The 22,227-nt window shown below is 47.1% G+C and overlaps 1 protein-coding gene across 1 annotated transcript; it reads right to left on the reverse strand.

Moving 5' to 3' along the window:
• Positions 1–964: 964 nt before the first annotated feature.
• On the reverse strand, positions 965–3,886 carry CCL17 (C-C motif chemokine ligand 17). Its single transcript, XM_055411118.2, has 3 exons — positions 3,728–3,886; positions 1,808–1,925; positions 965–1,210 (listed from the first exon to the last, which is right to left on the reverse strand). Exons 1-3 carry the CDS (start codon positions 3,795–3,797, stop codon positions 1,090–1,092), a joined length of 309 nt encoding a protein of 102 aa, XP_055267093.1. The 5' UTR covers positions 3,798–3,886; the 3' UTR covers positions 965–1,089.
• Positions 3,887–22,227: the final 18,341 nt, after the last annotated feature.

Consider the following 22,227-nt stretch of genomic DNA (forward strand, 5'->3'; position numbering starts at 1 on the left):
CTGAGCCCATGGGCTGTGGATTCTCTAGGGGGACTCACTGAGCTCCCAGTATGATGGAGGAATCAGGACTACAGACCCCAGGAGTCAACAGGAAAACAACCCCATGGGCTGCCCTACTACCCATAAGAGCAGGAGAGGCGGGAGGGGTGGCAGCCGGGATGGCTTCCCGCAGGCTGGCTTGGGCTGAGGCTGGGTGTGATGTCACCTGGCAGGGCGGGGCTCACACTTCAGGTCAGCAGGAATCACGGGACCATGTGGGAAGCAGCCTGATGGGAATGGGAGATGAGGGCTGGGGGCCATGGGGATGAGTGGGTGCAGGGGTGAGGCTGGGGCGGGGCACTCAGGACAAGGAGGAGTAACTCCAGCCTTGGGAGCCGGCCTGGAGTTGGAGCCAGGAGAGAGGGGCGCAGCTGGGCTTACAAAGACCCTCTGGGACTGGCTGGGCTGCTGTGTGTGGTTAGAGGGCTGAGAGGTAGGCAAGATGCAGAAGGGGCTGCAGGAGTCCCTGGCGCCAGGGAGCTCCCTAGTACTTGGCAGAACCCCAGCCTGGAAAGAATCCTGGAAACATTCGTGGAATTGGGATCAGATGCTTAAGGAGAAGTGTGTCCTCAGCTCCACATCAGCAGGTGGCGTCATGGAAGAGAATGAGGCGGGTCTGGGAGGATGCCAGGGGCAGATCAGACGGGAGGCGAGCTGGAAGCCCCTTCCCGGGGCTTCTTCCTGCTCTCATGCAGCAGAGGGGCAACCGGACTCTTATCACCCCTGCCCTGCTCATCCCACATCCCTCAGCCCCACCCCTGCCCCCATCTCTCTCCCGGGGCCCCCTCTCCCTGAGGGCGGTCTGCACCCGAAGCTTCAGCTTCCCTCTCTAACATGAACAGGGAGAGACTAGATGTTCTCTGAGGGCCCTTCCAGGGCGACAGGCCAGGGTGGACAGAACACGCTGAACCCAGACTGGGGGAGAAAGACTTTAATCAGAAAAGGGACAAGAGGCCTCTTTATCCTTGCAGGGCCTCCTCTGGCTCCAGGAGCTGGGGGCTGGGGTGGTGAACATGTAGGCAGGAGGTCTACAAGAGGTCCAGGGAGAGGTCAGGACTGCTGGAGGGGCAGATTAGGTGACTTCATGTGTTTCTGTAAGTACCTCACTGCCTTCTTCACGTTTGTGTCCTTGGGGTTTGCACAAATGGTTCTGCCATGGCGAGTCACCAGCCTACATGGAGGGAGAACACGATGGTGGGGGGTCAGGGCAGGGAGGCCTTCTGGAGTCCTGGCACAGCCTTGCCCTGTGATGATCAGGACCCAAAACCCCAAGAGGGGCTGGAACTCGCCTGAAGTCACCCAGAGTGGCAGCGGCAGTCCTGGGACCCCAGGCTCTGTCCTCAGTGATTCCCGTCCCTTCCAGGGAGCCAGGGCTGCACAGCTTTGCTCCCCACCTCAGACCATCTGCACCCCTGTAACCCTGGGGATGAGGGGTGTGCGGGAGGGGCTCAGGCCCAGGCCGCAGAGGCGACCGCGTGAGGCGCTGCCTGCCCCTGAGCATGGGGCTGTCCCATGTGTCTCAGGACCTCCGTTTCCTCATAAATGTGTGAAGAGCTTAGACTGCACAGCCTGAGGTCCTTTGGGGGTTCACGGAGCGTGGGGTGGGAGTGGCCCTGAGGAGCAGGACCAGGGCGACAAGAGATGAAGGCCCGGGTCCGTCCTCTGCCCTCCTCAGTGGCCCTTCTGGGAGCTCTGGGGTCCGCCTTCTCCCACGCTCAGCCCCTGGAGTAAGCAGCGGGGCAGAGGGGAGCGGCAGGGGCAGACTTACACAATGGCGTTGTTGGGACAATCGCCTGAGGTCCGGTACCAATCCACCAGCTTCTTGGCGGGAATGGGCCCTTTGAAGAACTGCAGGCAGCACTCCCGGCCCACGCTGCCTGCTCGAGCTGCGGGGAAGGCCAAGCAGGAACAGGGATGTGTGCGCATGTCTGACGTGTGAGGGCCGGCACGTGTGTGTGTGTCTGTAGTGAGGAGTCTGTGTGTGTGTGTCTGTGTCTGTGTTGGTATATGTGCATGTGGTGTCGTGTGGGTCCTTGCGTGTGCATTTCTGCATGTGTGTGTCTGTGTGGTTGGCAGGAGTCTCCTGGGGGGGCTCTGTGATCGTGTTTCTGTGTGGGGGAGTATGTAAGGGGTCTGCACCTGTGTCTGTGTGTGTGTCTGTGTGTGTCAGAGTGTATGCGTTTGTGTGCATGAGGTCGTGTGTGTGCTTTGAGGGGCCCTGCTGTGTGTGTCTGTCTGTGCATGTCTGTATGTGTTTGAGAGGATTTGTGCACACATGCCTGTGTGTGCATCTCTGTGCGTGTGCACATTTGCCTGTGGAGATATGTGTGCACATGTGGATCTGTATGTTTGGGGAGTCTGCACGTATATGTGTGTGTCTGCCTGTGTATGCATCCATGTGTGCTCACGCTCAGACCAGCCCCGAATCACCAAATGTTGACTCTGGACCAGGCTCTGGGCTGACCCTTTGCCGCAGCCACTCCTTCAGTCCTCAAGCACACCTTGAGACAGGTGCTGTCACTACCCCATTCTACAGATGAGAAAGTGGAGGCCCGGGTGTGAACACACTTTCCGGGGGCTCGGTGTCCCCATCTTTGCACAAGAAAAAATATCCAACATCTGCAAATCAACAAACAGATGATCTGTGACTTCAGTTCAGATCACCACAAGGTGTTTTCTAAGAAGCCTCGGAGTGTCCTCTCACCATCTTGGGGGTGGAACTTGGTTTGACTGACACGGAGCTGGCCAGGCCCAGACTTTTACAAAAGTGAGACATGCAGCCAACTGTGAAGGTCACCCCATTAAGCTAGCCCTGAAGACTGTGGCCCTGTCACTCTGTCACCACACGGGACGCTAACCAGCTTTGTTTCTCTAAAATAGCAATCTTAGCTCAGCCTTCCTTTTCCAACTAAGTATAAAAATCTCTTTTTTTCCACCTGCGCTGGGGTTGTGTGCTCCTCCTGCCTTTTTGCCAGCCCTCTCATTGTATACGCTGTGCTATGCTTAGTTGCTCAGTTGTGTCTGACTCTTTGACACCCCATGGACTGTAGCCCCGCCAGGCTCCTCTTTCCACGGGGCGTCTCCTGGCAGGAATACTAGAGAGTCTTGCCATACCTTCCTCCAGGGAATCTTCCAAACCCAGGTCTTCCGCATTGCGAAAGGATTCTTTACCTTCTGGGCCACCAGGAAAGCCCATGAAAACTGAAATTTTCCTATTCCTTCTCCAGGGGATCTTCCCAACCCAGGAATCAAACCGGGGTCTCCTGCATTGCAGGTAGATTCTTTACCAGTTGAGCTACCAGGGAAGCCCCTCAATGTATATAAAAACCGATTAAATAAACAGACTCTTAACAAATACTTGTGAGAATTGCTCCTTGCCCACTGTCAAAACACAATCACAGTCACTGCCTCATGACATTTGCAGGGGGAGATGTGAAAGCAATTTTTTTCCTCAGAAGCTGAGCCCCAAATCCTAGGACATTCATCTTCCTCCTCCTCCTCCTCCCCTTCATCATCACTATTTTCCTTTGAATGCCTCCCTCCAAATCCTGTTGCTGCCAGCCTCTCACAACTTTGTAGGAGTAAGTGGGGTACAGGAATAACGTGCGTGTGCAGCTGCTGTGGTCCTCGCGGCCCTGCCCCTCCTTGCCCGGAGCCCCTTCCTCCTGTGTCTCTCCCTTGCTCTCACCTGCGTGGGTGTCCTGCAGGAGAACCCCCAGGAGGAGGGTGACCAGGAGCAGTGTCTTCAGGGGGGCCATGGTGCCAGGAGCCGGGGAGAAGGTCTTTACGTGTGGGTCCCTCTGCTCATGGGAGACCAGGGTGAACTCCAAGGGTAGAGGTGACCTATTTAACCTCTTTGAGGATCTTGCCCCGCCTCTGATCATCTCACCCACATCCTTCCCTAGACCCGTGGAGTTCAAAGAATTCAAGATGATTCAGCAGAAGTCCAGTCTTGGAATGTTTGTGGCTTTCCAGAGAATGGGCACTCCGTTGGGGACAGAGGTGGGGTATGTGTGTCCGGGGGCCGTGACACACTTCTCCTTTCACAGGGGACATTTCTTGGTTCCTCAAATAGCAGAACTGAGACGCCTCCATCCTCAGCTGGCTGCATACCTGCTCAGGCTGGCCAACCTCCTTCTTGTTTGGCGTGCCCTGGGCAAGGGGTAGGGGCAGCCAGGCTGGGGCCAAGAGGGACTGCCCACCTGGAGGAGCTATTGGGTGCTGGGAAGGCCTCCTCAAGGAGTCAGCAGGCTGCACGGGCATATTTCTGCAGGGGTAGCTCCATTGCAACCTGAGAAAGGCCTGGGGCCCAGACAGCCTGGGTGTGGGTCCTTTACGAAGTTGGGCTTTGGACCACAGCAGACCAGAGACCTACAGGTTTTTGTTTTTTATAGTTTCATTTATTGATTAAGTTTTGGCTGTGCTGGGTCTTTGTTGCTAGGTGGGTTTTTCTCTAGTTGAAGTGAGCGGGGGCTACTCTCTAGTTGCTTCTCATGGCGGTGGCTGTTCTTGTTGGGAAGTACAGTATTGGGACCAGCCCCAAAACGCATCTACCTGAGGGAGTGGTGCCGCAGAAGAATAATGAAAAATAAGACTCAGAAATAAAGTGGGGATCAGGGGGCTGAAGCCATTCGCGGGCCAAAGCCCAGATCTTAATCCTTGGGTGCTTTTATTGCTAAAATCTACTTTCTTGTACATGCTCTAGAGATATCTGTTTTTTACAATCTCAGATTGGGGATAAGGATATACAATGCACAGTCCTCAATTGTCGAATCTTCAGGCCTTTCATGACTCTATTTAGCCCATCAGCTAGTGACGACTTTTCTCAGCAACGCCCTCAAGGCTCTGGTCATGAGAATAGTCACTAATGGTTTTCCATCAGTCACATCAGTACTTCAACATCTTGTTTCCAAGATGTTTTTCCACGTTGTACTTTTTACTGGTCCCAGCCCTTTGCCTGGGAGTGATGAGAAAGTCATTCTTATTTTTCAAAGAAGCCCTGCTAATTATAGTACAGGCCTGTGTAGAGCATATTCCCTACATATCCCCCTTTTTTATTTTTAGAAGCTTATTTTTGATGATTATTGTTGATCATAGAAGCCAAAGCAATAGTCGCTAATTGCTGTCACTGTCCGCTGACTTTCTTGGTGATTTATTGCCAAACTATGTAGAAACAGAAAAAAAGACATATAAAAGTTAACATAAAACCAGCCATTGATCCTCCGATAGTTTTCAAGTGAGGAATGGGATTTAATTGAGAAATCCCATCTGCTGCTGCTTCTTGCAGACTAGATCTTTGCAAAAGGTGTAGTTTCTGAGAGAAAGTTTCCATAATCTCTTGCTATAAATTATTACTATGCAGAGATAGATTACCTTGATTTAAGAGGTGTTGTTTAACTTTGTCCCAGTGAAATGAAGATTCATTATATTTGTGAGGAGTGACACAAAAAGAAGTAATGTTTCAGTCACACTTAAGGTGAGTCTGTTTTTGCAGACTGTTTACTTGATCACCTACTAGCGTACAGCCTGTTGTAAACCAGCCATTTGTGCAGCTAATTTTCTGTCTATTTGTCTTTGGGTAGACCAGAGAACATCAGAGTCTTTATGCCATTCCTGCACAAAGCGCACATTCTGTACACTCTGATGCAATGCTGCTCCTGCTACAGCTGCTGTAGTAGCTATAGCAATAATTCCTAAAATGGCAGCAATTAACAGTCCAATTAACCATTTAGTGCATGTTAACACCTTCTTAAGGATTTCATCTGTAATATAGACTGTGGGGCTATCCTGCCATGGTCTATTCATTTTTACAGGAAGCCATACTCCAGATCTGGTTTTCAGAATATATAGAGAATAGTCATTCTGAAATTGGAGATAAGAATTGATACAGGTGTAAAAGGAACAATTTTGACAAGTAAGTAACCCAGAAGAGGCATTATAAAAAGTAGGTCCTATCAAAAATACAAAAGGTAAACGAACAAATGCTTTAATCCAATGGGTTGAATTTTTATCAAAGTGTAAGAAATGACTGGATATTGTTGAATTAAATTGCCCCTTCCATGCTGTTATGGGTTGGAAGACAGCTGATATTTTCCACAATTCTGATTGTAAAGGCATATAAGGTAATTGAGGTAAGAGAGGGGAGAAACCCCCTCCATGCCAATATATACAGGTGTTAACAATATTATTCATGGAGTCGAAAGTATTGTTTAACAATATAGGCAAATCCAAATTATTATTTTTATCCAAAGGATCTCCTTTGGGACTCCAATCAATAATTTCTCCATCAGAAGAATTGGCCATAATATGTCAAGTATTAGCATTACATAATTTCCATTGTACCCAAAGTCCTAGTCCAGATTTTATAGAAATGACACAGTTAGGTAGATGGGGTGGAAACATAGTAATATTTTCTCCTATGATATTAAAGGAAAATGCCTCTAATAAGAAAAAATGAGTTTTGTTCCCCTGAGATTCTTTAACTATAGATAACCAACTTTGTAATCCTCTTTTAAGACAATGAGTTTCCACTCCCATACACATAGGGGTAAGATATGTTCCCACAGTATAATTAACACTAACATTTGAAAGTTGTCGGCCCTCTTCTTCTGGTTTTAAAGGAAGGCTCAGGTCAAAAGGTCCAGGTAACCAAGAAGAGTCATTTATGAAAACTGGAACAGAAGAATCCTCCCACGTAATTGGTCTTAATAGGGGAGGATTGGACACATATGCTCAAAAGTATGATTGGCACCTACCGTGGTAATTACCACAGATAACATAGCCAAGAGCAAGGTAGCCGAGGTCAAAGGCTGTCCCTGTTCTTTGACCAATTTTTCCCTTTCAGTGGTCAGTTTCTTCAACTGACCCCAAGTAAGCGGTTTGGCTTTGTTGGTCCTTGGAGCCGGTTCGGAGTGATTGCTGATCGTCAGCCTTGTGATCGCCGTCACTGGCGGCTCTCTGGGAGGATTGATGTTGAGCCATGACCTCTTCTTTCCTGACTTTGACCTGCCTTCCTGGTACTCAGTGGTGTTGTCCATCATCTGAAATGGCAAGAGCATAACCTCGTCCTTTCTTAAGTCTCAGGCCCTTACACCAGCTGTTCATAGCATTTTCCCACCATACCGGAGTATTAGCCGCAATCATTTGACTAGGAGTATAATTTTCACTAAGAACGTGTTCTGAAAAATGCAATGTTGCTGCTGGCGTTGTATGATCCAATCATAAATCCAAAAAATCTAAAATAAATAAAGCTTGGGCTAATTTCTCTTTTGGTGTCATCAATATGCCATACTTTTCGCCCCCTTTCTGTTTAAATAACTTATTTTTTAGAGTACGATGAGTGCATTCAACAATAGCCTGGCCTTGAGAATTATATGGAATGTCTATAGAATGAGAAATATTTCAATCAGATAAAAAAGTTGCAAAACCATGACTCCCATATGTAGGGCCATTATCGGTTTTAACATGTTTTGGTAGGGCCATGTAAGAAAAGGCTTCCCAAAAATGAGAGATAACATGAGCAGATGTTTCTCCAGAATGAGCAGAAGCAGAAATCATGCCCGAATAAGTATCCACGGAAACATGAACAGCTCCCAAATGTCCAAAAGAAGGGACATGAGTTACATCGGTCTGTGAAATATTGTGGGGATGATGGCCTCTGGGATTAACCCCTGTAGTTGTAGGAACGTGGTGAGTAAGAGTACATGTAGGGCAGGCAGAAACAGTATTTCGGGCTCCTTGTCTGGATAATTGAAATTTATTCATCAAGCCAGTGTATTTGAATGTGTGAGTTGATGAAATTTATAAGGAGTAAGAAATGCAATTAGCAAACAGTCCATGGGATCATTGCTCTTTGCCAATGGTCTGGGCAAATGAAAATGAGATCTGATATGTGTAATGTAAAAAGGGGTAGAACGAAGCCTTACTGTATTTTGTAATTGAGATAATATGGTAATAATAGATGATTTAGAAGAAGCCTTTGGTAGAGATATGGTTTCAATAATTTGTGTTATCCATACAGCATATTGAGAATCTGATATAATATTTAATGCTGTAGAAACATCCTGTAATAAGGTAGCAATAGCCTCTAATTCGGCTTGTTGAACAAAGGCATGGCTAGATTGTCAAGCCTTTGTTGTGGGTCCAGTATAACCAGCTTTGAGAGTTTTATTTGTGTCAGTAAAATATACAGGGGCATTAGTAAGAGGAATTGTTTTAGTAATAATAGGAATTATCCATTTGTGTTTAGCAGCAATAGTAATCAAAGGTGACTTTGGAAAATGGTTATGAACCTCAACTATGAAATCAGCAATGGCAATTTACCAATCCATACTGGTAACAAATAATCAATAGATTTGATCATTAGTGAAAGGAAGAACAATTTCATATTGATAATAACCAGAAAAGTTGTATACATCTGGTTCTCATTTTTGAAATATGAAAAAAAAAAAGCATTATGTAAGTAGTCATTATTTTCTTAGGAGTGTGGGATAAAAATCCCCATTCAAGGATGCCCTGTGGCTGCCATAATATTCCTGTAGAGGAATCTAAAGTAGGAAGAATAAGTAAAGAAATTGGCACAGTCAGATCTACTTGTTTAAGGTGTCTTTGCTAGATAGTTTGATTTACAAGATCCAATTCCTGTTTAATCTCTTCTGTTAGTACCAGGCGGTTATTTAAATCAGAGTCTCCTTGTAGGATTTAAAATAGGTGTGTTAAGGAATGACTGGGAATTCCTAATGATGGTTGCAACCAATTTATATCTCCTAAATAACAAACCACCCCAGTAGTCTTGCTTAGAGAATCTCATAGACAGAGGAGCCTGGCAGGCTACAGTCAATGGGGTCACAAGAGTTGGACACAACTTAGTGACTAAACCACCACCAATAATTTCTGAAAATCATTTAAAGTTTTCAAGGAATCAGTTTGAATTTGTATTTTTTGTGGTTTAATAATATTTCTTTGGAATATATATCCTAAATAGGTATATGGTTCCTGCTCTTGTAATTTATCAACAGCAATATGTAACCCATATTTTTTTAATTTAATCTCTGTATTTAAGAAAATATGTTGAAGTTTCTTGGCAGAAGGAGAAGCTAAAAGAATATCATCCATATAGTGGATAATATAAGCTTGAGGAAATTGTTTTCTAATAAATTCAAGTGGTTGGGAGAGATATAATTGACATAATGTAGGACTATTAAGCACTCCTTGTGGTAATACCTTCCAGTAATATCGAGACACTCTTTTTTTATTATTAATTGATGGTACAGTAAAAGCAAAACAGAGAGCATCAGACTCTTATAGAAGAATAGTATAAAAACAATCTTTAAGATCGATGATTTTTATTTTCCAATTTTGTGGTATCATAGAAGGTGCTGGAACTCCTGGTTGTAAAGCACCCATAGGTTTGATTATAGCATTAATTTTTCTTAAATCTGTTAACATTCTCCATTTCCCAGATTTCTTCTTAATAACAAAGACAGGAGAATTCCAAGGGCTTGTAGTTGAGGCCATATGATAAAGAGATAACTTCTCCTCTACTAATTGTTCAAGAGCCTGTAACTTTTCATGTGATAGGGGCCACTGCTCTGTCCAAATAGGCTCATCAGATTTCCATGTCAATTTAAGTGCTGTTTTTTGTTGTTTGGCAGTGGCCCCCATTAAAAAAACCTGTGTATTTTGAACAGGATTGTATCCCATATTTGCCATAATTTGTTTAGCTTGAGAAGATATAGTAGGAATTGTTACATAAGCTCCCCATTGCATCAATAGATATCGTCCCCATAAATTAATAGGGATATCTGCAACTAAAGGTTGTAAAGTTGCAGGTTGTTGTTCGGGGCCTGAACAGGTCAAAATATTTGTGCTTTTTTGAATATTTTGCATAGTTCCAATTCCAGTTAACATAATAGGGACATCTGTTAAAGGCCAAGAAACTGGCCAATGTTTTTTAGATATTATAGAAACATCAGCTCCACGATCTACAAGTCCTAAAAATTGCTTGTTATTAATATATACAGATAATGTGGGTCTAGAATCAGATACAAAAGTTTGCGATATACCTGTTTTCCTGTACTTCCAAATCCCCCAGTTTTTTAAATATGAGATTTACTAGTAGTGATATAAGGTAATAATAACAATTGAGCTATACGATCTCCTTTTATTATTTGATAAGGATACTGTTTTCATCATAATAGAAATTTTGCCCTCATAATCATCTATAACCCCCTTTAGGACTTGAACTCCCTTACTTGTTAAACTACTGTGTCCTAATAATTATCCCACACTTCCTTTATGTATTGGACCTTTAATTCCTATGGGGATTTTATAAATTCCCATAGCTGGCATAAGAAGTAAATTATCAATGGTGGGGATATCTAATGTTGCACTTCCGGATGTTTCAGGAAGGAGGTCGGCAACCCGGGTGTATGATTTGAAAGAGCTGGATGAGGTTGCTGTTCGCTGGCTGGCTACACAAAAGGAACAGCGTTCCAGGTTTGTTGAGAGCTCATATTGTTTGATGGGCCCTGAACGGGGCCCTTCTTCCAATTTCCCGACAAAGGGGATCCATTTTTATGAATTTAGATCTACACTGATTAGCCCAATGATTGTCTTTATTACAGTGAAGGCATAATCCAGGTGTCTTTTCATTGGTGGGAGTAGGCTTCAGTTCAGTTCAGTCGCTCAGTCCTGTCCGACTCTTTGCGACCCCATGAATCACAGCACACCAGGCCTCCCTGTCCATCACCAACTCCGGGAGTTCACTCAAACTCATGTCCACAGAGTCAGTGATGCCATCCAGCCATCTCATTCTCTGTCGTCCCCGTCTCCTCTTGCTCTCAATCCCTCCCAGCGTCAGAGTCTTTTCCAGTGAGTCAACTCGTCACATGAGGTGGCCAAAGTATTGGAGTTTCAGCTTCAGCATCAGTCCTTCCAATGAACAACCAGGATTGATCTCCTTTAGAATGGACTGGTTGGATCTCCTTGCAGTACAAGGGACTCTCAAGAGACTTCTCCAGCACCACGGAGTAGGCTTATTAGGTGTATTTTTTATTAGTCTTGCAACTTTTCTGCACATGTCCTCTATTACCACAACTAAAACATTTAATCTGCTGACTCGTTTATTGTTTGAAGCCCGTAATGGCTTGAGCCAACAAGTGCATCTTATAGGGTTCTGATCCGATATCATGACAAGCCTTAATATAATCCTCTAGAGGCTTTCCTTGTGTTTTGAGAGGCTGTAAAACCTTTTGACATTCTGAATTTGCATTATCATAGGAAAGCATCTGGAGAAGGCAATGGCAAGCCACTCCAGTACTCTTGCCTAGAAAATCCCGTGGATGGAGGAGCCTGGTAGGCTGCAGTCCATGGGGTCGCTAAGAGTCGGACACGACTGAGCGACTTCACTTTCACTTTTCACTTTCACACATTGGAGAAGGAAATGGCAACCCACTCCAGTGTTCTTGCCTGGAGAATGCCAGGGACGGGGGAGCCTGGTGGGCTTCCGTCTATGGGGTCACACAGAGTCGGACATGACTGAAGTGACTTAGCAGCAGCAGCAGTAGCAGCAGGCAAGCATCGGTAATAGTATATCCCTTAATTCAATTTGAGCAACAGTTCTCACCAGATTTTGTCTTAATTGGGTGATAAAATCAGTATAAGGTTCTTCATTAGATTGTTTTAACAAAAAAAGGATGAGCCTGTCCCGGGGGGCTAAACTTTTCCCACGCCCTAAGACAAATAAATCTTATTTGACTTATAAGTTGATCATAGAATTGTAGTTGTCTCTGAACCCCTTGATATGCCTCTGACCCCATTAATTGTTCCACAGTAATATTAAGAGGAGGATTAGCAGCTGCATTTCTTTGAGCCTGTTGAGAGGCTTCATCTTGCCACCATGTTCAGAACTGTAAAAATTCCCAAGTGGATAAGCAAGTTCTAGCAATCATTTCTCAATCATATGGGATGAGTTGTTCAGACTGAGCCAACCCCTGAATAAGACCTGTGGTGTAAGGAGATGTAGTTCTGTATTGCGTGCATGCCTGTTTAATCTCCTTAATAGTTTTAAAAGAGAGAGGAGTATGTTCAAATTGTATCCTGCCTTGTGAAAGTTCAGCATTAGGGGGCACCTCAGTCATGATAACAGGCAAAACCAGAGTATCAAGGTCAACTTCTCGCCTCGCTGCTTGTACAGGTTGTTGAAAAGATGAGAGAGTAGGCGCAGACATCTTTGGTATTGTGACTGCGGCTCTAAGTACCCCATCATCCCGTGGTGTATCAGGATCTAGTGGAGGGGGTTCCTGACCTATAGAGGGCTCTATCCAAGGAGCCAAAGGCTGTGAGACTGGTGATAAAGGGAAAGCTTCAGGATGTTGTCCTGTACCAGAGTTAATGTGGGATTTAGGACTCAAAAACTGAACCTCTCTCTCCTCTTCCAAAGGATTATATTTCCCTTTATCCAGATTTTCATAAATATGAAGTAGCCAGACAAATGACTCCTGAGATGCAGGAGAAGTAGGATTATTAGATTCCGAATCAGAAGAGTCAGACTGTTCAGATAGTAAAAGAGCCAAAGTAGTATATAAGGTTACAAAGAGACCATGCACTTATAGGAATGGGTTCCCCAGACTGATAGGCTCTACACAAACAACACATCAATTCTTTCCACTCATTAAGACGCAAAGTCCCTTTTTCTGGGTTCAACCAGTAACAGTGCTTTTGAATTGCCTGAAATAATTCCCGAAAATTCTCTTCTTTCACTTGCACTCCAGAGCTACGTAGTAAGGTTTTTAGAAGCATAATATAGTCAGCATGCTTAGAAGGAGATCGCCCCATTGTGTCCCGGATTGACAAATCCACAGGGGTGTCCTCACCGAGTACTTTCACTGTCTCCGATCTCTCGGCTAGAATTCTCCGTGACTTTTGGCACTGTCAAAAAAGCCTTGAAAGCTATTTACATGCTCAGGTGCCTGTTTGGGCACCAAATGTTAGGACAAGCCCAATAACGAACTGACCTGAGGGAGCGGTGCTGCAGAAGAATAAAGAAAAATGCACAGGCCAAAGCCCATATCCTAATCCTTGCGTGCTTTTATTGCTAACATCTACTTTCTTGTATGTGCTCTAGAGATAATCTGTTTTTTACTATCTCAGATTGGGGATAAGGATATACAATGCACAGTCCTCAACGTCAAACCTTCAGGCCTTTCATGACTCTGTTTAGTCCATCAGCTAGTGGCAACCTTTCTCAGCAACTCCCTCAAGGCTCTGGTCATGAGAACAGTCCCTAATGGTTTTCCATCAGTCACATCAGTACTTCAACATCTTGTTTTCAAGATGTTTTTCCACGTTGTACTTTTTCCTGCTCCCAGCCCTTTGCCTGGGGGTGATGAGAAAGTCATTCTTATTTTTCAAAGAAGCCCTGCTAATTATAGTACAGGCCTGTGCAGAGCATATTCCCTACAAACAGTTGTGGCGCTCAGGCTTAGTTGCTCTGTGGCATGAGGGATCTTCCTGGATCAAGGATCAAACCCTTGTCTCCTGCATTGGCAGGCAGATTCTTTACCCCTGAGCCACCAGGGAAACCTCGCAACAGGTTTGAATCGCCATTTAGTCCTAATCTGTAGAGACTGGGAAACCAAGTTCCCCCAAATGGGGCATCTCACTCTAGGCTGCAGAACGGAAGGGAAGGATCCTTGGGAGAGAATGCCTCTGGCTCCTAGGAGAGTCAAGTCAGCTTGGAACACATGATCAGGGTCTGTCCTCAGTCAGGCCCTGGGCAGACATTCCATGAACCCCGTGGGCTGTGGGTTGGTCTCCTGGCCAGCAGAGAAAATGGCCAACGGTCTGCTCAGTGCTCCCCAGACCAGATTACGGGAGTCCCTTACCTAGAAGAAGAGTCCCACACCCTCCTCCTCAACCTAATCTCATAGGGCCACCCTGGACTTTGATTCTGACATGCAGGATCTAAGCCTGGCTGCACCCTGTCCCTGAGCAACGAGCGGCAGCTCAGAATGACACACACCCACGTCTGCAATAGGGTATCAGGTGCATTTGACCCCCTCACAGCCAGCTCTGTGTTACTCACTGAGCCATTATCATCATTTCATTACCAGTGATGAAAACAACAGCTGGCACTATTGTTTGTGTTTTTGCTTCTAACTGAAGGTTAGTTGATCTATATAACACTATGTGAGTTCCAGGAGCACAGCAAAGTGACTCAATATTTCTATGCATTATAAAGTCATCACCATGATAAATCTAGTTACCATTCATTACTGTGCAACGTTATGACAGTATTATTGACTGTACCCCCCACTCTGCACATTTCATCCCGGTGACTCATTCATTTGGCAACCTGGAAGGCTGTACCTCTTCATCTCCCTCACCTACTTCACTCCCCCTGCCCCTTCTCCCCTCTAGCTATCACGTGTTTGTTCTCTGTGTCTAAGAGTCTGTTTCTGTTCTTTTATGTTTGTCGACTGGTTCTTTGGATTCCACATCCGAGTGAAGTCTTACGGTGTTTGTCTTTCACTGTCTGACTTATTTCATTTGGTACAGTCCCCACTAGATCCATCTATGTTGTCACAAATGACAAGGTTTCATTCTTTTTAGTGGCTGAGTAATATTCCACTGCATACACAGGGCTGGTGGTGGCGGTCGTGGTGGTGATGGTGCTGGTTTAGTTGCTAAGTGGTGTCTGACTCTTTGCAACCCCATGGACTGTAGCCTACCAGGCTCCTCTGTCCATGGGATTTCCCAGGCAAGAATACTGGAGTGGGTTGCCATTTCCTCCTCCAAGGGATATTCCTGACCCAGGGATCGAACCTGCGTCTCCTGCATTGCAGGCAGATTCTTTACCACTGAGCCACCAGGGAAGTCCTCCAATGTTTATATACCATACCTTTATCTATTCGTCTCTCGATAGGCATTTAGGTTGCTTCCATGTCTTGGCTATCGTAACTAGTGCTGCTAGGAACATAAGGGTGCAAATATCTTTTCAAATTAATGTTTTTGTTTTCTTCAGATGAAGTAGAAGAAAGAACTAGAGTCGTTGGATTCCATGGTAGTTCTATTTTTAAATGTTCAAGAAACTCCAGAATGTTTTCCCCAGTGGCTTCACCAACTTACATTCCCACCAACGGTGCACAAGGGTTCCCTTTCCTCTACATCCTCACCAATATTGTCACTTGTTGTCTGGTTGATAATAACTGTTCTGATGTGTGAGGTGATGTCTCACTGTGGTTTTGATCTGTATTTTCCTAATGATTAGTTATGCAGAGCCGCTTTCACGTGCCAACTGGCCATTTGTATGTCTTCTTTGGAAAAACGTCTTTTCAGTTCCTCTACCCATTCTGGGGGGCTTCCCAGGTGGTGCTAGTGGTAAAGAACCCACCTTCCAATGCAGGAGACAGAAGAGACACTGGTTCAATCCCTAGGTTGGGAGATCCCCTGGAAGGAGGGCATGGCAACCCACTCCAGTATTCCTGCCTGGAGAATCCCATGGACAGAGGAGCCCAGTGGGCTACAGTCCATAAGGCTACACAGAGTTGGACATGACTGACTCAACTTAGCGTGCACACACACACACACACACACTTTTTTTAATCAGTTTTTTTTAATTGAGTTGTATGAGATCTTTGTATATTTTGGATAAAAAAAGAAAGTGAAAGTGGAGTCGCTCAGTCATGTCTGACTCTTTGTGACCCCATGGACTGTAGCCCACCAGCCTCCTCCATCCATGGAATTTTCTAGGCAAGAGTACTGGAGTGGGTTGCCAGTTCCTTCTCCAGGGAATCTTCCCAACCCAAGGATCGAACCTGGGTCTCCCACATTGCGGGCAGACACTTTACTGTCTGAGCCACCAGGGAATCCCATATATTTTGGATGTTAACCCCTAATTAGATATATCAGTTGCAAATATAATCTCCCATTCAGTAGGCTGCTTTTTTGTTTTGTTGTTAGTTTCCTTTGCTATGAAAAGATTTTCAGTTTGATGTAGTCCCATTTCTTAGTCTCTGTATGTTTATTCTTTAATTCTTGTAGGTCTTTGTTAATTGATTCTTGCATTTTCTCCATTTTGTTTTCAGAGTTTTGATCATCTTTACTATCGTTATTCTGACCATTTCTTTGTTTTTTATTTTTTTTCCCTTTCCTGAGGAGACATATCAAAAAATAATTACTGAGGCCATTGTCAAAGAATGTACTACCTATGTTCTCTTCTAGAATCTTTATGGTTGTAGGTTTTACACTTAAGTCTTCAATCCATTTTGAGCTTATTTTTGTATAGGGTGTGAGAGAGTAGCCCAGTTTGATTTTTTTTTTCAAACTTTAAACAGTTTGATTTTTTTTTGCATGCAGTTGTTCAGTTTTCCCAACATCATTTATTGAAGAGTTTGTCTTTTTCTTGTTGCATATTCTTACTGCCTTTGTCATAGATTAATTGCCCACATAAGTCTGAGTTTATTTCTGGGCTCTCTAGGCTGTTCTGTTGATCGATGCATCCATTTTTGTGTGGTATCATAGTGTTTTGATTGCTGCAGCTTTTAAAAAATATTATTTATCTGTTTGACTGTGCCGGGTCTTAGTTGTGGCATCTAGGGTCTTCGATCTTCATTGTGGCATGTTGGATCTAGTTTCCTGACCAGGGATCAAACCCAGGCCCCCTGCATCTGGAGTCTTAACCACTGGACCACCAGGGAAGTCTGTATTGCAGTTTTCTTGTTGTTTCTAAGTCACTTCAGTCGTGTCCAACTCTGTGTGACCCCATAGACAGCAGCCCACCAGGCTCCCCTGTCCCTGGAATTCTCCAGGCAAGAACACTGGAGTGGGTTGCCATTTCCTTCTCCAATGCATGGAAATGAAAAGTGAAAGTGAAGTCGCTCAGTCATGTCAGACCCTCAGCGACCCCATGGGCTGCAGCCTTCCGTCCATGGGATTTTCCAGACAAGAGTACTGGAGTGGGGTGCCATTGCGTTCTCTGACTGCAGCTTTGTAAGGTAGTTTAAAATCAGGTGCCGTTTGTTGAAAGCCAGCTCTAACAGGAGCAGTGCTCAGACTATAACCGCATCAGCCCTCATGGCTCACCTGTGAAAGGAACCCATGATGCTCAAGTAGACCATAGGATAAGGTCAGGTGCTCCTCTTTCTCCTCCCCCAAGGCCACTTTGGGAGGCTGGACTGCTTCAGTTCCTGGTTGGGGGAATCCTCCCCTCCATGGCAGAACCACCCTGTGGGCAGGATCCTCTATCATGGCTTTGCTGTGTGACCTCAGGAAGTTCACAGACCCTCTCTGGGCCTCAGTTTCATTACCTGCAGAGAGACTCAGGGGCCCCACCAAGGTTGTAGATCTGAGAAAGATGGGATCTGCCCTTAGAGAAGCTCACACAAGAATCTCTCTGCTTCTTAGAGTCACATCACATGTCAGAGACCCCCTAGCCCCACCCATTCCTCAAGCCACAGCCCAGGAGGGTTCTCTCTGCCCCCCAGTCTATCCCACTTTCCATATCCTCCTATCCCCAGGGCAAACTTTGGCCTGGAGCCAGAGCCTGGAGCCCAGAGGAAACACAAAAGCCCGGAGTTGCCTGGGGAGGGCCTGCATCCTAGGAGGAGGCAGAGGGAGCATGTCTGCTGATGCAGGCCTTCCTGGGGGGAAGTCTCTAGACCCAGCACGCCCTCTACCCAGTGGCTTCTGCCCACCATCTCATGGCTGCCCCACCTCCCAATGAGGCCCCCATGCTTTCTCTGCTGGACAACAGGGAACTGTTACCATGATGATTAGCAGTTTGTTAACCATGAGGCTGCCCCTGCCCCCACGGCTGGGGAAACTCCCTGAGTGGGTTTCGAGTCCCCTTTGTTTTTGCCACCGACTCAGAACTCTTCTCTGGAACAAGCCAAGTTCCCCTGCCCCTTCCAAGGAACAGGTTACAAGAGAAGGCGCAAAGGATTCTGGACCAGCTTCAGGCGGGTGCAGATTGCTTCGCTGGGGACGGGGAGCAGAGCAACCAAGGTGCCCGGGAGCCCCTGTCAGGTGCCCAGTGCTGTGCTGGGGCCATGGACAGACAGGGTTCAGAGGCCAGCCCTGACCCCAGGGGAGTTCACAGGAGATGAGGATGGAGAGACAAGGCCTGGCCCCACAGGGGAACATGCAGGTGAGACGAAGGGCCAAGGGGCCTGGAGTGGGGAGATGTTGCTTTTGGCCACCTCGGATGCCACAAGGAGGCTGCAGCCAGTGAGCTGGGCCGGGTGGGTGGAAGGATTCATACCAAGGGGAGGAAGGGTGGGCATTTCACACCAGGGAAGCACGGAGCACAGATAAACGGGGGGAAAGAGCATGGGATGCTGCTGGAGCAAATGGTCTGGGTGTGACGCTGAGACAGTCAGCTCCGTGGGAACAGAAGCGTGTCTGCTTTGCTTACCACCATGTGTGTCGCCAGTGCCAAGCATGGCGCCTGCCACCCAGCGGGCTCCACAATGAGGCTCGACTGAGTGAGCACAGGCTGGAAAGGGAAGTTGGTGACATGGAGCAGAAACGGGAGAAGTCCTAGAGGGCCGAGTGCATCTCTTAGCCTTCCTTGGGAGGCAGAGGAGACCAGGGACATTTTTGAGGTGGTTTCCTCACTGGGGATTAACCCATTTATTCCTCTTTGGTTCTCCCAGCTGTGAGACAAACTCCAAGGGACCTTCCAGATGAGTGTCCTGGAGTCTGGGCCTGTGATCAGGGTCTCAAAAGACCTTTGAGGTGCTATGAGGACTCTGGGGCTCCAAGGTCTGTCTGGGGTGGTGGTGGGGGAACCAAGAATGCTCCCTGGAGGAAGCGACACAGAGGGGCTGCTGGAGAGGGGTGCAGGGGAAGGGGTGTAGGGGAGGGGTGCTGCAGCTGGAGGAAGGGAATGGGCACAGGAGGAGAGCAGGCCAGGTGCAGGCCTGTTGGGAGAAGAGCATCAGGGGGAATTAGATCTGAAGGGGAGGAAGCAGTGATGTGGACTGTCTTAACACCTCTGACTCAAGCTGGTCAGACACCTGCCTGTTCACCTACCAACCCTCCTGTCCTAACACTGGTGCCATGGGGAGTGCCTTGAGGATCAAACCAGGTGGAGGGCTCAACATCCCCCCAGCATTAGCCTGAAGGGGTCAGACCAGCGTGATTCTGGGTCCTCCACTTGAAAGGTAGGGGGGAGGGGTCCTGCCCCACCTCTGGCTCTACCACAGGCTGGGCAGGGACCATAGATGCAGCTGTCACACCTCCTGAAACTTAGCCCCAAGCCACAGAGCAGGGACCAGGTTGCTGCGGTGAAGCTCTTCATCACCTTCCAATTGCACGTGACAACTGCATTTGGCTGGCAAAGCTCTCACGTGGGTTACTTGTGTCAGTTGAGGCTTCAGGAGGTGCGATGACTTGTCTCCTGCAGGAGATGTATGTAGCATTGTAGACACTCAGCTCCATCCTGTGGCAGCGGAAGCGAGGTTCATCCTGCCCCGCCCCGGGGGCTGAGGTGCTCCAGTCCCCAAATTTATCTCCATCTTCCAATCCCAAGATGTGTCCCACTCCCCTGTCCTGAAAATCTGACCTGCTCACTGATGAATCAATTGTTCCTGATAGGTTATGGGTCTGCTTGATTCCTCGGGTTAGAAACGCAAGGGTCGTCCCTGCCCCACGGTCTCCCTCCCCTCACCTTACTGAGTCAGTCACCTAGAGATGAGTTGAATCCATCTCTTTTTCACCATCCACATGGCCACCCCTCCATTTCTCTGCTGGACCACAGTCCCACATCCATCTCCCAGCTCCCAGCCTTGTTCTCCAAGTTCATCCTCACTAAAGCCCAGTCATCTTCCACAAACACAAATCTCAGCAAGGCTCTCCCCTTCCCAAATCCTTCAATGCCCCCTCATTACCTTCAGGATGGAGTCTAGATTCCCACCAACTTTTCAACTTTTGCCCCTAGCCCTGCCACCCATCACATCACTTTGTTCCAGCCACATTAATATTCTTTCAGTTCCTTGAAAAAGGCCAGGCTCTCACTGACACTACTCAAGCCTTTGGACAAGCCTGCCCTACCCCTGCTTCCTGTCTAGAACACTCTCTTGCTCCCCACACCCCACCTCCGTTCATTCCTACGCTCCTTCAGATCACAGCTTAAACCTTTACTTCCTTCCTTCAGTCCCAACTTTCCTCTGTGTCCTCAAAGGTCACTGACTTCCCCATTATGCTGTCTTTTCATTGCATTGTTATAGCTGGCTTATTGCTGTGAACTCCTTGAAAACAGGAACTCTTTTTTCTTTCAACTTGTACCTCCAGGACTTAGCACCCAGCTGATACACCATAAAATATGTTTATTGTATGGATGAAGGGTTGGGTGGTTGGATGGACGGGTGAACAGATGAGTGATTGGACGATGGATGGATGGATGGATGTGTGGCTGGGTAAGTGGCTTCATGGATGGATGGATGGATGGATGTGTGGCTGGGTAAGTGGCTTCATGGATGGATGGATGGATGTGTGGCTGGGTAAGTGGCTTCATGGATGGATGGATGGATGTGTGGCTGGGTAAGTGGCTTCATGGATGGATGGATGGATGGATGGATGGATGTGTGGCTGGGTAAGTGGCTTCATGGATGGATGGATGGATGGATGTGTGGCTGAGTAAGTGGCTTCATGGATGGATGGATGGATGTGTGGCTGGGTAAGTGGCTTCATGGATGGATGGATGGATGGATGTGTGGCTGGGTAAGTGGCTTCATGGATGGATGGATGGATGTGTGGCTGAGTAAGTGGCTTCATGGATGGATGGATGGATGGATGGATGGATGGATGGATGGATGGATGGATGTGTGGCTGGGTAAGTGGCTTCACAGATGGATGGATGGATGGACACTTACACAGTTCTGAAGTATAGCTTGGACTCAGCTTCTGTTCTATCCCAGGGGCTTCTTCACTCCTGAACAAGTGATTTTTGATCCAGTGTATGTTTCCCCTCAGCTCATGAGATACACCTGATTCCTCTGTTATGAATGAGGTGGCGGAAACCAACCAAGGCACTCTTGACTTTTTCTACCTAGTTCACAGCTTCCTTGTGGGTGGTGGCCATTTCTTGCTTCCTGCTTCAACCGTGGCTTTGATCACGTTCATTCTTCGTCCTAGAAGGGTCTTCCTCCCTCCATACGCTCCCCTCCCCGGCTTCTCACACTATCCCACCCCAGCGTCCCCATCCCCTCTGCTGACAATGTGATCCCTTTTGTCTGCTTCCATAAAACCTCTCCTTGACCCCAACTCCCCTCTCCCCTAGCCTCCAGCATGCTTTCCTCCTATTTCCCCTTTTATGAATATGACCAAACTTCTCTGGTGTGTGGTCTACACCTCCCACTACCAATTTCCTCTCTGCCCACATGTGATTGAATTCTTAGAATGTGGCTTCTGGTTCTGACACTCCAGGGATGTGACTCTCTTGGGGCAGCTCAACCCCCGTACCCCATGGCCACTCCCTGAACTTCTCATCCTTTCCCAGAGGACAGCATGGGGCAGTGGTGACCAGCAGATGCTATGGAAGCAGTGTCTATAGCCATGGGCCCCAGTCCATCATCTACCTGTTCCTGGTTGTGTGACCCCGTGAACAAGATTAGGAACCTCATTGTCCTTGTCTGTAAAATGGGCCTGTGGGTAAGATTCTGCCTCATGGTATTGCTGGGAAAATGAACTGAGATGATGAAGGTAAAGTTCTAAGTCTCCAGCTGGATGGATGAGTCCCCTTGTCATCACTGACATCATTTCCCTTCTTGACATTCCTCCCTGTGGGATTCAGGACATGCTTTTCTCTCACCTGAGCTCTTTGTGGGCTCCTCTTCTCAGTAATGGGCTTCCCAGGTGGTGCTATTGGTAAAGAACACACCTGCCAATGCAGGAGACAGAAGAGATCTGGGGTCCATCCCTGGGTTGGGAAGATCCCCTGGAGGTGGGCATGGCAACCCACTCCAGTGTTCTTGCCTGGAGAATCCCACGGACAGAGGAGCCCGGCGGGCTAGAGTCCATGGGGCCCCAAAGCGCGATTTAGAATGCAGGCACTCACACTGCTCAGTAAGGTGTCTGAGCTCTCACCACGGGCGGGGCAGGGTTCTTAGCAGTTACGTTGATTAGTTTCCTTTGTCCTCACAACAGCCCTAGAAGGTAAGAACTATTTTTATCTACATTTTACAG

Source organism: Moschus berezovskii, chromosome 22, assembly GCF_049115385.1.
Source record: "Moschus berezovskii isolate FMDL1 chromosome 22, NW_MosBer_1.0, whole genome shotgun sequence".
NCBI classification, from domain to species: Eukaryota; Metazoa; Chordata; class Mammalia; order Artiodactyla; family Moschidae; genus Moschus; species Moschus berezovskii.

What these genes read in the sequence shown, in the direction of transcription:
- CCL17 (XM_055411118.2), bottom strand. Translation starts at nt 3,797, where the DNA reads ATGGCCCCCCTGAAGACACTGCTCCTGGTCACCCTCCTCCTGGGGGTT. An exon ending in CCTGCAGGACACCCACGCAG is followed by an intron (nt 1,926 to 3,727) that starts GTGAGAGCAAGG and finishes CCTTCCCCGCAG; the next exon opens with CTCGAGCAGGCAGCGTGGGC. An exon ending in TGTCCCAACAACGCCATTGT is followed by an intron (nt 1,211 to 1,807) that starts GTAAGTCTGCCC and finishes CCCTCCATGTAG; the next exon opens with GCTGGTGACTCGCCATGGCA.